The sequence below is a fragment of the Achroia grisella genome, unplaced genomic scaffold (genome assembly GCF_030625045.1).
Source record: "Achroia grisella isolate CSIRO2021 unplaced genomic scaffold, CSIRO_AGI_Agris_v1 utg821, whole genome shotgun sequence".
Lineage (NCBI taxonomy): Eukaryota > Metazoa > Arthropoda > Insecta > Lepidoptera > Pyralidae > Achroia > Achroia grisella.
The window spans coordinates 3,112,207-3,128,588 of NW_026713035.1; the positions used below are offsets into that span (position 1 = coordinate 3,112,207).

The following is a 16,382-nucleotide window of genomic DNA, read 5'->3' on the forward strand; positions in this document are numbered from 1 at the left end:
AAAAGGAGGTGCTATTAATGTCTTATGATCATGACTATTGCTATTCCATCTCTAAGCGGTCCCCTTTATCTAAAATCATTACCTTAAACTATCACAGTTCAGTTCTGGTGATTTTGACAGGCAGGTGACCGGATTTTATTCTTCACCGGTGTCCATTTACAGTTCTCATTGGCTAATGCCCAATCCTTGTAACTCCTTCATCAAAAAAACACATAGATTGGTTTATAGAACTTTGCCAGCGTAGATTAGTCCTATTTCCCGGACGTACTTTATGACCATCCCAAATCTGACCTAAACTGCCCTTTTACAATTCGATTAAACATATTACCAGTAGGTAACCAAACGTAAATTAGATAAAGTGTAAAGGGTTCGCAAACAACGCAAAGGTCACACTCACGTAGAGCTTTAGTATCTATATGTATTCCTTTATGTGCTGTATAGGCGATCTTAATTTGTCTAAATGTAAATTTCACTGTGTATCCGAGGTATTGTGGCGAAATGGTCCTTCATTAAGGAACATATTTAAGCACGCGTACAAATTTTTAGGTTAATTAGTTGTGCAAAAATTTGCAGAAACTCGCATTAGAAGTTCGTAAATAAATATTTATATATACATATCCTCCTGCCATCGGCTTCAGTGGTTTAGCGGTTTATCACACCGCCTTACTTCAGATGGTCGGGGGTTCGATTCATGCTACTGTATACAAACATTTGTATTCATAAGTGTGCTTGGTATTGGTCTAGGTCCTTGGTTATTATTTATTTATTCTGTTTTACAAATTTTACTAAAGATTATTTTACTAAGGACTTGCCATTGCATCTTGATGTAGAACCGTGCCAAAATCCGTTATTAGTTTAGAAATATGCTTGGAAATATTCAAACGAAAATAGTGCTGTTAAAAATTTACCTTTACATTTTCATTCATATAGTATAAAATAATGATAAAATGTTATATGTGTATAAAAAATTAGAAATAATAACCAAATGTGGCGAATTTATTTAAATTTGTAAATATTATCGCATATATGATTTATACTTAGCATGATTGCTAAACTAGCCAAGAGAATGTAAATAAACTATATGTATGTATATAAATACATAATTATCTAGAGTAACAAGCTAGAGTAAAAACATTAATATAAAACTTGACTTGCATTACTGTATAAAATGTCCGACATGGATAAATTATTTTTTATTTCAGTTTATCATATAGAATATATAGTAGTTAATCCTAATTCATAAGACAAAGTCACAGGTCATTGCTAGTTTTAAGTAACACGCCTTCATTGAACCCAATAACCTTAAAACTGGGATCAATGTATTGTGCTCGTAAATTCCAAGGTTCAATGCAAAGGTTATAGGGGTCTGAGCTGAATTTTATAGATCAGTGAATAATTAATATTGTCTCATATTTATTATATAACAGCTTTGCCCGCGGTTTCACGCGTTAAATTTCAATATAAAATGTACCCTATGTATTATTCTGATTCATAAGCTGTATTACTGTAAAGTTTCATCACAATCTCTTCAGTAGCATTTGCGTGAAAGAGTAACAAATATCCATAGTCACAAACTTTCGCGTTTATAATGTTATTAAGATAAGAATAAATAATAATTTTTTGCTATCTTTCTAATATCTTTGAAACTGAAACAGATTATTTTAAAACTACAGAGCATATGGATGCAGTCTCTAAGATAGTAGTAGAGGAACCTGTATGACTACGCGAGGTTTTGCAGTATGAATGAGTAATTACCAAATTATTATAAACACTTACTTACCAAATTACCACTTACCATCAGATGTGGTGAATTACTGTTGATATAAAAAAATTATATATAAACACTTACTTACCAAATTAAACAAATATATAAATAACCAATTAAGACAGCGTCATCTAGTACCACGGCAAACAGACCTTGTGTTATTTTGTAAATACATACATAATATACATAGAAAACACCCAGACCGATACAAACTATCATACTCATGCATACAAATGTTCGCACCGTGCAAGGATTCAAACACGCAACCATCGCAAGTAAAGAGGTATGCTAAACCGCTAGACCACCGAGGCCGCAATATGTAAATAGTTTTAAATTTATACTCAAGATTTACACCAAATGGCAGTATCCCATTGTTGAGTGAGTTACCGCTAATTAGGTTGGAATAAATCATTTTTATCGCCTCCTTAAGTCGTTAAGTCCCCACCAACTTTTCTCTAATATTAATGCAATAATGACTTCTCGTGCCTATCGTACCGTTTGGGTGAAATTTTCCCTGAATGGACCCTAATTTTTATGTAACTTTGATGTTATTTTGATGTTCTTATTTGTAAAGAATTATTATATTTCATCAACCAACTTCAAAAATAGGTGGTTCATTTACGATTGTTTCTTTTGCTTAAGTGTGTTACCTTGAGAACTATATATTTCATCAACCAACTTCAAAAGAAGTTGGTTGTTTGATCATTTTTTTTAGGTAAGTGTTACCTATACTTGTATAAGTGTTACTTTTAGAATTATTTTCTAAGTGATTAGATTTTTATGACTATTATTTATTTAACTTGTGTGTGTGCTTCTCAAATATAAATTTCATCCAGATCTCACTACGTGGCAGGAACACATTTTTTTCTGTTACTAAGATTCTAAAATTTAAAATAGTTATAGTATTGTCTAGATTAATGTTTTGTGCAAAAAAACTAACTATTTTATTCTCATCCCAATTATATATAAAAAGCCTGAGCTGAAAGATAGTAAAGTATAAAAAAATACTAAAAGATACTTAATGATTAAAAGCAGTTAGGCTCAAAATTGTTTGATTGACATTTTATTTCTTTCATGGTTTCATGGTTATACAATAAACGGAATATTTGGTCTCTTCATCTTCATTAGTACTTACAATCACCGAAACTCTGGCAGGCAACTAGTAAAATGTAAAAAACTCGGTAATAGCAACTACTTCTCTGCTTTTTTATATGTATTGTATAAAATAAAAAAACAAAATTAAAATATATTTATTCATGTAGGTGTATTACAGACTTTTATAATATGTCAAATCTACTATTAGTTCAGAGTGCTCTCGAGCTGAGAAGAACTGACAAAAACTCAGCTCATATTCTTTTCAAATATTGTTTACAATAATAGAGATTAATTTGTAAATTAAAATTTGGGAGAATAGAATGATCACCAGCATATGCTATTACAATTTTGTCAAATGCAAATAGTCTAATCAGTGTTCGTAACCAGAACAGCCACAAAGCAGCACCCGTTTTCGAGTATGACGGATGAGCTGATGATGATATAACAATCTAATCTACCTTTATGTTAATTACAATAAAATCCGTTCAGGAGTTTAGTCGTGAAATGCCTTATCACAAATAGGTTGTTTGACTTAATTTATAACAATGGTATGGAAGTTCGGATATCATGGGATTTTAATGACTAGTCATGATCTCGTGATTTACAACAAAGTGCCTTATATTGCACGTTCATTCAATACCTACGGTCCTACGTACTAGTACTTGATAATGTAAAACAGTGGTTCTCAATCTTTCTTTGTAGTTAGTCTCAATTAGGTACAAGATATAAAAATAAAACGTGAAAAAAGTTTGTTGTTACGGAAGATCACTTTAATCAAATAAAGTATTTGCAGAATACAAGTGCTTTTAGATATATACAGTATTAAATATAATGTCCAGTGTATTCAACATACAGGCGTGCAAATATTTTTATGTCACTTTAATAAATTAATAATTAGGTTAAAATAAATATTTCATTGAAATTATTATAAAAAATAATATTATAAATAAATTAAATATTGTGTACAATATTTTGGTCCGCTTACCACTGTTTGAGAACCACTGACCTACAAAGCAGTTGGAATCACAACCAATTTATCAATTATGGTGCGCACCGACTGCACCGAGACCATACCGTCGCACAGCTGCACCCAGTACAAGGTTATACCAATCACGGTCGGAATTGAATGATTACTGGACAATTGTGAGATCGGCACGCACACGAACGAAACCTTCAGTATACGTGTGTCATATACTCGTAGAATGGAATCAGTTGTATATATATATGTATCGCACGGTTCATAATACAACGCGCTAATGGCCCAGATCATCAACATGTTGTCCAACTTCATGAAGGAAAATCTTCCTTGTTGGTTGGTGAAACAAAAGTGTTCCTATAAAAATAAAATTAAGTGAAATTGTTAAGTATTAACCAACTATGCCGGAAATATTGCCGGGCGACAACTGAGCAAGAGGGCTGAAAGTAAAAACACGCTGCTCGGGCAGCGCGAGTGGCAGCGCCAATGGCATGGGAAGTGTTTCCACTCGTGTTTACACTCTCGCGCTGCTCACTTCCGTGCTCACTTCCCTGCCCACTCGGGCTGAGTGTAAATTGGGCATAAGTAATACGCGAACTGTCATACTATAGCCGTTAAATGAAAAATTCCGAATTTTTACCAATTTTGTATTCTGAAGATTTTCTCCTGAGAAAACAATATAAATAAGATAAATCGGTCGCACTCAACTACTGTGTGACCAACGCAACTAGACAGTCATTTTTTACCCGTGACTTCCTCCGCGTGAAATATAACTTTTCAGACCTAGCCTTTAGCTTAGCAAGAATAAACAGACAGACAGAAAAACAAAAAAAAAATATTATTTTTTTAATATAAGTACCGTATATACTTTCACATTGTCTCTAAATTATATTATTATTGTATTTTCTACGTATGGTAGTATTTTTCATAAGCATTTAGTGAAAGATGTTAATTTGAAATTACAAACGTCAGTTTCTAATTTAATTTTATATACATAGTTCACAAAGACAAGTACATGTTTTGTTTGAGCTGATCGGCGATGTAACACGTCGATAGATCAGAAACTTGTGTAGGGAGTCTATCAAACTTGATAATGAAGTGTAGAATCTCATCTTCGTCGTTTACTAACGTACAAGTTGCTTGAAATACACCTATATATTGTTGTTGGAAATATAATGAAATACAAAAATAAAATCCTTACTAATATTTAATCCTTATAAAACATGCTTATAAATGCGAAAGTAACTCTGTCTGTCTGTATCATTTTCATGCCAAAACTACTGAACCGATTTAAATGAATTTTGGTACACAGACAGTCTAGACCTAGAAAGGACATAGGTCACTTTTTTGGTAAGTTAGGTTGAAAGAGGAGATTAAAGGTTGTGTAGCAGTATCATCATTTTTAAAGCTAGTAGCTCGAATTTAATGTTTTTGGCTCTTGATTAAATATAAATAAGGAAAAATGGGTTGTAAGGGGTTGAAAGGGGAGATGAAAGATTGTATAGAAGTATCGTCATTTTTAAAGCTTTTAGCTTTGGCATTTGTTTTTTAGGCTATTGATTGACTTGTATAGTATTCTGTACGAAATTTTTCATTTCTGAAGCTAGAATGATGAAACTTTTTTATTGGTTTAGATTATTAAATATTTTTTCATTATTTGGTCAAGGTCACTATTTTACGCGGACAAAGTCGCGGATACATCTAGTATATATATATAATTGGTTAATTATAAAAGGCTCACAACATGTCAATAGCGAAATTTTACGAACAATGGAAGACAAAAATCTATATATAATAAATATAAATTTCTAGATATAATGTCTTCTTTTAATAAGGCCTAGATATAAATTTAACAAAGTTCCAATATATTTTATATTATCAAATATTTGATCATCTGAATTTTAAAAATTAGAAATCGATTGTTACCGCTAATACGAATTGTATCTATTAGAATCGCTAATACTTATTCAGCAGCATTTAACATCATTAATGTTACAACAGTAGTATTTTTTTTTGTTTCAACTTTGATATATCTTGTAATAGACTACTTCAAAATTATATCAGATAATATTTCTTTCTCTTATTATTAAGTGGCATATTTTGCCAATTTGGAGCAGAAAACATGTTATCATCTAAATGGAATCCATTATCTTGGAGAATGGGATCATAACAGCTATCATAATTCAGCGAAGAAGAAGCGGTACCAGAATAGTAGATACTACATAATTTATGAAATTCCAAATATGATTACGACTTCATTTATTTAATTTCAACATTCAAATCATTTATTTGCAGAATACAGTGCTTATATCTTATCTTTACTAATATTATAAAACAGAAGAGTTTGTTAGTTTGAATACGCTAATCTGAGGAGCTACTGGTTCGAATTGAAAAAATATTTTTGTGTTAGATAGTCCATTAGTCGAGGAAGGCTTTAATCACTATACGACCAATAGAAGCGGAGCTGCAATGAAAAATATTGCAAAAGGTTGGGAAATGAACGACGCAGACGAAGTTGCGCGGCTGACTCGCGCAGTTAATATTAAAACCCGAAAATTTGTGAATATGGATGGGTGTTTGTTACTCTTTCACGTAAAAACTACTGAATGGATTTTGATGAAACTTAAAATAATTAGCTTATACATCAGAATGACTATAGGCTATAAATTTCACGCGGGAAAAATACGCGGGTATAGCTATTGTTTTAATGATATTAAAAGTTATGTCCAGTATATACAGACTACATACAGGCCTGCATATTATAACAATAAATATTGGTATTGTTCAAAATATTTCATTAGAATTACAAGCACATATTACTGTTATAGGTTCATTCTCCCTAGTTACTATAACTTATTAAGTAATATTTCCATATATTTTAAGACTCCATAGATTTTATGAAATTATGAAATTCGATATAATATTTCTTTATTCTATCAGAGGTACGTCCCTACTCGGTATATTTTATAAAATTTATTTATTTATTTATTCATTACATTCATTATATGTTTTCCATATCTGATCAAATACGACAATGCAAGATGATAGAGATTTGTATTCATTAGTTATATATATATATATATATATATATGGGTACATGTTTTATATCTAAATGGATTATCTGTTTTACATCAAAGATTTTTGTTACCATCATATTGTACTGTGTAAGAGACAAAAGAACTACCTAATCCGAGAGATTTTCCGCAGAATCCAACCGCAGAATTTATCCGTAATACAGTTTATTATTCAGTTACCTCGTATCAGGAGGATCATTGGTAGCCATCTGTAAAACCAGAAACCAGATAATCAATACGGATATCTGATATTTATGTGAAATTTCTATAATTATTTTCACGGAATGTTAATTAGCAAAATATTTAATAATTTTGTTAAGTTATTGTTAAATTTTTAATTAAATATTTTGTATTTATATCAGTTATCTAGTACCCATAATACAGACATTGGCTAACCTAACTTGGGTGTAGATGATGCTGTGTGAATAGTCCTGAGATTATTATTATTACTATACCTGTATCTATTACAGGGTGTATTTTGTGTATTCACTTGATTGAAAAGAGAAAGGTCTTAAGGCATTCGTTTCGTTTGTGGCGATTCTATACGGCCCGAATACATTTTTAATGAACCCAGCCTATTATGCTAAATATACTGACATCTCTTTTTGTCTGGTATTCATAAAAAGGGTATATTAAATTCATTCATTTTATATGCGAAATATTGTTTACATGCAGCGTATTGTATGATTCAAAACTCTAGGCTCTATATATCATACTAGCTGTGCCCCTGTTTCATGAAATTTGTAGTCTATGTGTTAATCTGATATATAAGCTATTACTCTTTCATGAAAATCCTTTCAGTAGTTTTTGCATAAAAGAGTAACAAACATCAATCTATCCATCCGTAGTCACAATCTTTCGCGTTTATAATATTAATAAGAAAACATTTTCTTAATAGAACTACAAATAATGCAATAAAAGCATAAAATAATTGAAATTTCGATAACAATTTAGAGGCAAGACGTTTCGTGTGCTACTGTTATGAAATACTGTCTCGTTATTTACTAATATTTACTTATACATTATAAACTAAAATATAAAACATAATTTACGTCCATGTGAGTTATGAAGCACTCAAGAATTAGTTGATATATTAGTTGATATATACCATCTCAACTGATTGTGACTGTTTGTATTATCCTTTTCTTCTGATATAAATACATAAGTAACCCTAAATAAATATCCTGAACAATTAACACAGCGCCATCTAGTATCACGGTAAGCAAAGGTAGATTTTTTTTTTCTAAATGTATACATAATATACATAGAAAGTACCCAGTCAGATACAAACAATCATATTCATGAATACAAATGTTTCAACCGTGCGAGTAATAGAACCCGCGACCATCGGATAGTAAAACGATATGCTAGACCACCGAGGCTGTCAAAGAAAACTAATATTTTGTTCAATTATAAATAAATTGTATTTTCCCGCCAATGATTCATTTAAGAATAACATTTACATCTGAGAGTTGCATGTTCTATTTTTAAAAGTTAATATAATACAAACAATGCATGCAAAGAGATTGCATATTCTATGAAAAGAATGACAATTTTAAATCTGAGAGTCCTGTGTTCTTTTTTTTAAAGTAATATTATACAACGTAGCAAAAAGGTTGCAATACACTTGTAAATAACAATACCTAATATGTTAGACAGTACCAATGGCAGCTTGCTTTATAGCGTTCTTTAAGTTCTGAGATGTGTCAGTGAAATCACAAAGAATCTGTAAGTTATAAGGCATTAGTTTTCGAGAATAGCAACGCATAAATGATAGTATGAATGTCACATCATTGTGACGTCATGTCAATGGGCGACCCTGAACAGTTTTCATCAGTTTGGTTCATTTAATTTCCAATTACATAAACACAAAAATAAAAAATGAAATATTAAGTCAAGTTTGTAAGTAAATAAGGAAGTCCAATTTAGAAGTTCAATAGCTGGTTTCCTCGCCGCCTCGTTTTATTTTCGTACTTTGTACGGCGTACCTTTGGAGACCTGTGGGAATCGATCGGTTAACTAACAAAGCCATCGAGGGATTTCATTTCGGCTAAATATTTCAGTGACGTTTCACTTTCATGCCCGATATTTAACTTTTATATTGCTAATTTGGTAAGTATTATTCAAGTAAAACAAAATTATTGAATATATTTTACAGGGATTGTATGATGGGATAGTGATGTGATTTGAACTTATCATTTTTAGGAGCTTTATAGTCGAACTAGAAAGTTTAAAAATTGTATAATGTTTAAACACAGAAAAATACACCCATAATAATAATAATAATCTCAGGCAATGTACACAGCGCCATCTAGACCCAAAGTTAAGCTAGCTTAAGCTTGTGTTATGGGTACTAGATAACTATTACTAAATATTATATATAGAAAACACTCAAATAGATACAAACAATCACACTAATGAATACAATTGTTTGTGCCATGCGAGGAATCGAACCCGCCACCATCGGAAATAAGGCGGTGTGCTAAACCACTAGACTGCCAATGCCGTCAAATTCTCGTCCATAAAATGACTGAAGTCGATAAGAAATATCACAGTCACAGTATCACATTTAGTGAGTTTATTTTTTAGTTTATTAACAAGGTACTTGGAATAGTTTTGTAAAGATTGCATAAAAATGGTAGAGCATGATAACCATAAAAACCAAGCAGCATAAATTTAAAAGTCATTAAAATTAATTTATTACTATAGCTGAATGCCACTATTACCTAAATCAAGATACAGAGAAGATCAGTTCCTTGAAGACACGACTTTGATTATTCAGTGATTTACCATACCCTCTTATGATTGTGAATTCCTTTCTCACATAATACAGAAATAACACAAAATATACCACAGGAAGCAACTAGTAAACTTCTATTCCTTATACATTTAAGCTCATATTGTTTTCGACGTATCTCTCAGACGATTTAGGCGACACAGTCGTTGCCGTATAGTTCCTTGTGCACGTCGATGACACAAATTGGTCGGAAACATGACTTCAATAGCGAAACACGTACTATTCCCCAGTGGATAGCGACGAGCATTCGCTGAAAGGGAATTTATTTATTTATAAGGAACTATGCGGCTCCGGAATTCGAAAACGAACAATATTTTAATTTATAGATCCCGAACGTGTTTTTCGATCTCCGTATTCGATTTCCATAATATAACTTCATGACTGTTATGCCAAATGGGGTTCACTTGAACCCAGTACTTGACATTCTCATAATTCGCCGGGAATTTTCGAATTGAACATAATAAGAGCTCAATTCCATCGCCGTCTCTCTAATTTGTTTGTTTTGTTATCTGTGCTTATCATAACCTGAATTGTTATGCTATACTTACATATTATTGTAATATATAATATTTTTTTCTATAAGTCTGAAGAGTAAACCATTATATTACAAGGCTCTCAATTTCGGTCAAATTAAGTCCTATTAACATGGACTTATAAAAACCATTTTTAACTCTTTAATTTTCCTATATAATAAGAAATCATTATCGACGTTATAACTTCGTGGATTTAAAAAATCAACAATTTCAAGTAATACAAATATAATTAATTTGGAATGTATCTATTATATATAAAACAGACTTTTGCATGTATACTGTTAGTTAGAATGTAATTCCCTGTCGTTCAACTACTAGGAATTGGCAATCAAAGCCTACATAATGACGTCACTGTAACTCGCACTCAACAAGCCACGCGAGCTTCTGACACGCGACCTGAAAATCTTTGCAGCAATTCAGTCACCTTGAAACTTGTGGGTCAGGGTGAGAAGCGAGTGCTGCATAATTCTAAGCTTAGTAGCAAGTTCTAAATCTTTTTAAGAGCACTCAGTAACGATGTCTCGAATCGTTAGTGTTCGTATGCCAAATTATAGGTAACAAAATAATTTTGAATAATCATGTAGTTATTATTTATTATGGATTTAACTGCGATACTATTGATTTGCCATTCTTATGACAATTTACTAAATTATTTTCTCTGCTGATTGAAGCTTACGTTATAAAATAAGTAAGTAACAATCGTTTTTGCGTGAAAGATTAACAAACATATATCCATCCATACTCACACACAATCGTAGGCGTATAATATTAAGTAAGATAACATTATAGCATATATTATAGCCTAAAGTGACGTTTTTAATTAATAATAGACCAATGTTTTATAAAAAACTAATATTTCGTGACTGTCTCTATTAATTTGGCAACCCACTGTATATGTATAATAAAATTGTAGAGGTTGAATATCTGTACATAGGAAAAAACGCCAAACGCGAGTCAGAGGGATGTTAGAAGTGAAAAAAAACACATTTAGATTTTTTTAATTTAACAACAATAAAATGAATAAATTCAAACAAAATACAGTCTAATTACTCTCATATTTTGTGAAGTCAGTTGAACTAAGTTGTTACAAATAAACTAGAAAGTGGAGCCCTCGATTGCTACCTGCTATTTGGGTCACAGCCAAGTCCTTACATTTGTATGCACAAATGTTTCCCGATTATACTAATGCTGGTCTGATTACTCCAACAATTGGTATACAAAATATGGCTTTTGAACGTTTTGTAAGTTATCTCTTCAAAACACACGATTACTACAAGTTTGTATATATATTGGTATAATTTTAAATAACAATAACAATGTTTGTAATACATTTACCATCATCATTGTCTTGTCTTTATCATATTATTTAGGGTCAGAGCACTATGTCTTCTTCTTCCACTGATTCCTATCGGCCGTCATATTTGAGCTTACTCTCTTTTTATTCTTCAAATTCTTCCTATAAAACTATTGTTAATACATAGATTTTGAAAAACAAAGCTGTACATATACAGGTAACAAAAATATAATTAGGTAGGTAGTACGAGTTCTTTATTGGAAATTAAATTTTGGAATTCAGTGATACTTTTTTTTTATAAAACGTGGTTTTTAATTGTTTTTTTTTTAATTGTTAATTATAATTATGGCTGTATGGCTTAGGTTAAATAATATGACGATACACGAAGTAATTAAATTAGACATAATATCAACTATTACCCCAAAACATGGGATAAAATGCCATAAGCAAGTTACTTAAGAACAGACGTGACCTCACTTACTTATTTGGACACTAGATGACCCGCGCGACGGTGTCTGCATCATACTTACTTGGCATTCATCCCTATATTTCGCCCAAGTTACATAATTTATTTTTCCTAATTATAGCTTATGTATTATTCTGATACATAAACTATATTAATGTAAAATTTGATCAAATTCCGGTCAATAGTTTTTGCGTGAAAGAGTAACAAACATCCATCGATCCATACTTACAACCTTTGTAATATTAGTAAGATTTTCCTAAGCGATATTTCTATTAAAAGTGTAAGTACAAAGTAGATTTGACAATAGATGATACCTACATACAGTGAAATCGATGTGGACTCAGCCGGTATGTAACGACGCGACGCAACCCAATTAAGCAGTCCGCCGCCTCTTAAATCCAGTCTCAGTAGGCACATTTTGATTGGCTTCCTTTTGATTTTCATATTAATTAGATATATCATCAAATTATCAAAGGAATTTCTATCGGGTGACTTTCAGTACAATATGAATTGAGTTATTGCGTATCTGTGGAGAGTGTATTTCAAATATGTAATTTTATCAGTTTTCCGTCTTGAAATAATCGATGTAATTGTAATTATCTTGGTATTGGTACTTATGGCAGTGTCGCCTAATTTTCTTTGCTTAAAAAATAATAGTGAACTTTTAGAGATATAGAATACAATATACTTGAGACTACAAAACAGTAATATATTGTACATAATAATATAAGATCTATATACTGAGAATAGGATTGTTAAACAATTTTGAAACTTTGTTTCTTTCCGATTATCACTTAAGAACGTGTTTCATTGTTGCTAATTTTTTCTTAAATTCAGGTAGTAAGTAATAATTAACTAATTTAGGCCAATAATCTTTTAATTGCCGTATATAGTTATATAATACTAGTGCAAATAAATTGTATATGATTGTAAACAATTAAATTAGTGTAAAACAAACATAAGTTCTCACTATAATGATATGATGTTGTTATTTATCCAAATTAATTAATTAAGAACTATATCATGCCCTTATAATTCTGCTATCAATTAAAATTTTTCTTTCATAATTAAATAGAAATAGATAAACGTGTTTTACAAGTCAATGTTTACATTAACAGCCCTGAGGAAGATATTTCATACTTATAATTCTGCCATATCCTTTGCGAGTTGATCCCGTAAATCCAGGACTTGCCTAACGGTGTTACATCTTGATAAACCTATTTAATAGAGGTCTTCATGGAAGATATTTGGTTGGAATATGAAATATGTGATAATTTTATATGATATTCTTGGTTAGAATGGAGAAGAATAGTAATGGTTTGATGAGATATTGTTAACAAAGTATAGATATAATCAATCGATTAGTTCTGGTTAACTTTATTACTAATGACAGATATTTAAGTTAATAATATATGCATAACTTCTTTTAATCTTTTAGCGCTTTTTCCATTTTTCTTTTTATAACCACAGACCATACAATAAAAATAATATTACCTCAGAATAAAATTTTCCTTGCTTACTATTATATATGATACTTAACAGTTTTTAAACTTATATGTACAACAGGTATCACATAATGACGTAATATGACGATATATGTTGGCGGTGGTTACCATTTACTACCTGGACTGGTGTTGGCTTGATTGTCATTTCAGTTACACAAAAATAATGTCGAAAATTTCTTTCAGTACCACAGGTCATCATGTTTATAAAATTGTTTATCGGCCTCGGTGGTCTAGCGCCTTAACTTCCAATGATCGCGGGTTCGATTCCTTTCACGGTGCACATACTTAAATTCATAAGTATCATTATTTGTATTAGTCTTGATATTTTCTATGTATATTATGTGTGAATTAAAGTATAACTAATTGAAGTATCATTTTAGTTGTCTTGTACCTATAACATAAACTCTGCTTAGCTTGGGACTAGATTGCGCTGTATGGATTGTGCAGGGTTATAATTATTATTGTGCCTTATAGTTTTGTAAATCCCCCATGTATATGAAGGACTTACAAAAGTATAATTATAAAATATAATATATTAGCAACTCATGCAAACAGCAAACTTAAATTAAAGCAAACCTAAACTAAAGTATTAATGTAGAGATAAAAAATATTAGAAAACTCTCTCAACGACCTGAAGAGTCAGTCAGTCGTATTCTTATACTTAATTGTACAGAATATTTTTCTGAGCGCGGAGAAATAAGAAATTTAAATAGAATTTTATACTTGAATACACTCCATTAGCTCGGAAAATATACTTTGATATTCACAGACGTTTTTATTTTATATACATCATTACGTGACGCAAATAATGAAATAACTACAATCAATATAAAAAAAAACGAGACGGATATACATCATCATCCATCTTATTTCCACACGAGGCGCAAACAAAAAAAAATAATTTTAAAGTTTTTACATAAGTACGTCAAATTAAATAATTGTAAAAATTAATTAATGATTTGATTGATTTCAAATGTTATTTCATAAAATGAACTTGAAACATAAAGTGCACGAAATAAGACAAGTTTTTATTTTATTTTCAGATTGTGTAACGTGCCAGCACTTCTAACTGGCCCAAATGCCAGGGGTTTATGGCGAGCAGCACTTACATGACAAATCATGGTGAGTACGTGGTAACGATTTCAGTGAATAAATATCGGTTCGCAATAGTGGCCTTGCCTTTTGTCAGTAGAAAAGTTGTGTAAATAGTTAATATTTACATCTATCTTAAATTATTAAAACTTCAATCAGATATACATATATATAAAAAAATATTAAAACTTATACACTCTGAAAGTGAGTCCAGAAACCTGAAGGTTTTGTTTTTTAAATTTACCAGATCTGAAATGTTTTGGTTCTTTATTCGTCTAATGGTTTTTAGAAAAGGATTTTCATTTTCCACCACTTATTTCATGTAACATAGAACCTATGCATATACTATGTGAATTTAGTATGTTAGATTTAGTTATTAATAAGGCAAACAATGAAAATAATATTTATACATATAACATCAAAGCATTAATTACGGAAATAATATATTATATCGCTTTTTGCGATTGAAAAATATTGATTTATGATTTCAGATTTGAATGAAATATATAAATGCAATTTTTTAATTCTGCAACTAATATTTATATAAAATAGCAATATAATTTTCTGCATTTATTTTCCATTTTTCTCTAAAATTAAGCTCTCTCTGACTGACCCCGTGAACTCCGTTCCGCCTCAGAATGAAATAATTATATATAAGGTTTTTGAAGTTTATTTACGCAATCAATTTCTGAACGCACCTTGTTTGACAGGTACAAACAGTTTAAATTAAATTGTTGTTTTTACAATTTTCCATTAAATTTCTTCATATTTTCTCACCTCTTAAACCTTTCTCGGAGTTCATAAGTATTTTATAATTAAAAATAGCCAAATCGGTCCAGCCATTCTCGAGTATTAGCTAGACAGATAAGATAATGTTACATAGCGAGACTAACAAACATAATTTCGTTTTTATATATAATATTTATAAGAAAACACAAAGCTTGGAAATAAAAAGTAAATAATTTCTTAATCATTTTTAAAAAATAAGTGATTACTATAATCAATGTTTGATAATAGATTTTCTGAAAACATCGCAAGACTCCACACGATCTAACAATACATTTATCATTCTATCGAGATGACAATCACTGAAACAATATAACTTTAAGAGATGTCTGGTAATTACAAGGTACCGTAATTACGGTACCTTGTAGAGATGCCAAGTTATGACGTTAATTGCTTTATGTTAAATACACCACTGCATCGTCCCTTAAATAAACAATTTTAGATAAGGGACATTTTATTTAGAATAGAAATAATCTTCATTCATATAAAAGTTTATTTGAATAATGATTATTTATATTTCTAAGTAGTTTCTGATTTATTATTAGTTATAGTTTTTTATATACCGCTTAATTGTAAATCAGATCTTGAAGAGCGAGAAAAAAATGCAAAATTAAAAAAATATATATTTATAGTTTACATTTTTAATTTATACATATAAATAAAATTGGATTGTCTGTTTATAATATTAAAAGAATCGTTTTTTACTACATGCGTATTATAATACACCAAAATAAAATTTTTTACTATTTTTGTCTGTCTGTCTGTTTGTTCCGACTAATCTCTGAAATTGCTTCAACCGATTATGACGGGACTTTATTTAGCTGATGTAATAAGGAGTAATTTAGGCTACTTTTAGTTTAGACAAATTCTTTTATTTTAGATAAATAAAGTTAATTTTCACACGGACGAAGTCGCGGGAACAGCTTGTTTAAGAATATAAACATACTAGCTGTGCCCGTGGTATCACCTGCATCGAATTTATAGCCAATGTTCTATTCT

General features: G+C 30.6%; 1 protein-coding gene across 1 annotated transcript in view; it reads left to right on the forward strand.

The window, feature by feature from the left end:
- The window catches only part of LOC131851988 (chaoptin), a 73,849-nt gene that overhangs the window by 21,602 nt on the left and 35,865 nt on the right, over positions 1–16,382 (forward strand). The window contains exon 2 of the mRNA XM_059202548.1: positions 14,549–14,627. Within this exon, the coding sequence (XP_059058531.1) occupies positions 14,625–14,627 (3 nt within the window). The 5' untranslated portion in view covers positions 14,549–14,624. The remainder of the gene's footprint in view (positions 1–14,548; positions 14,628–16,382) is intronic.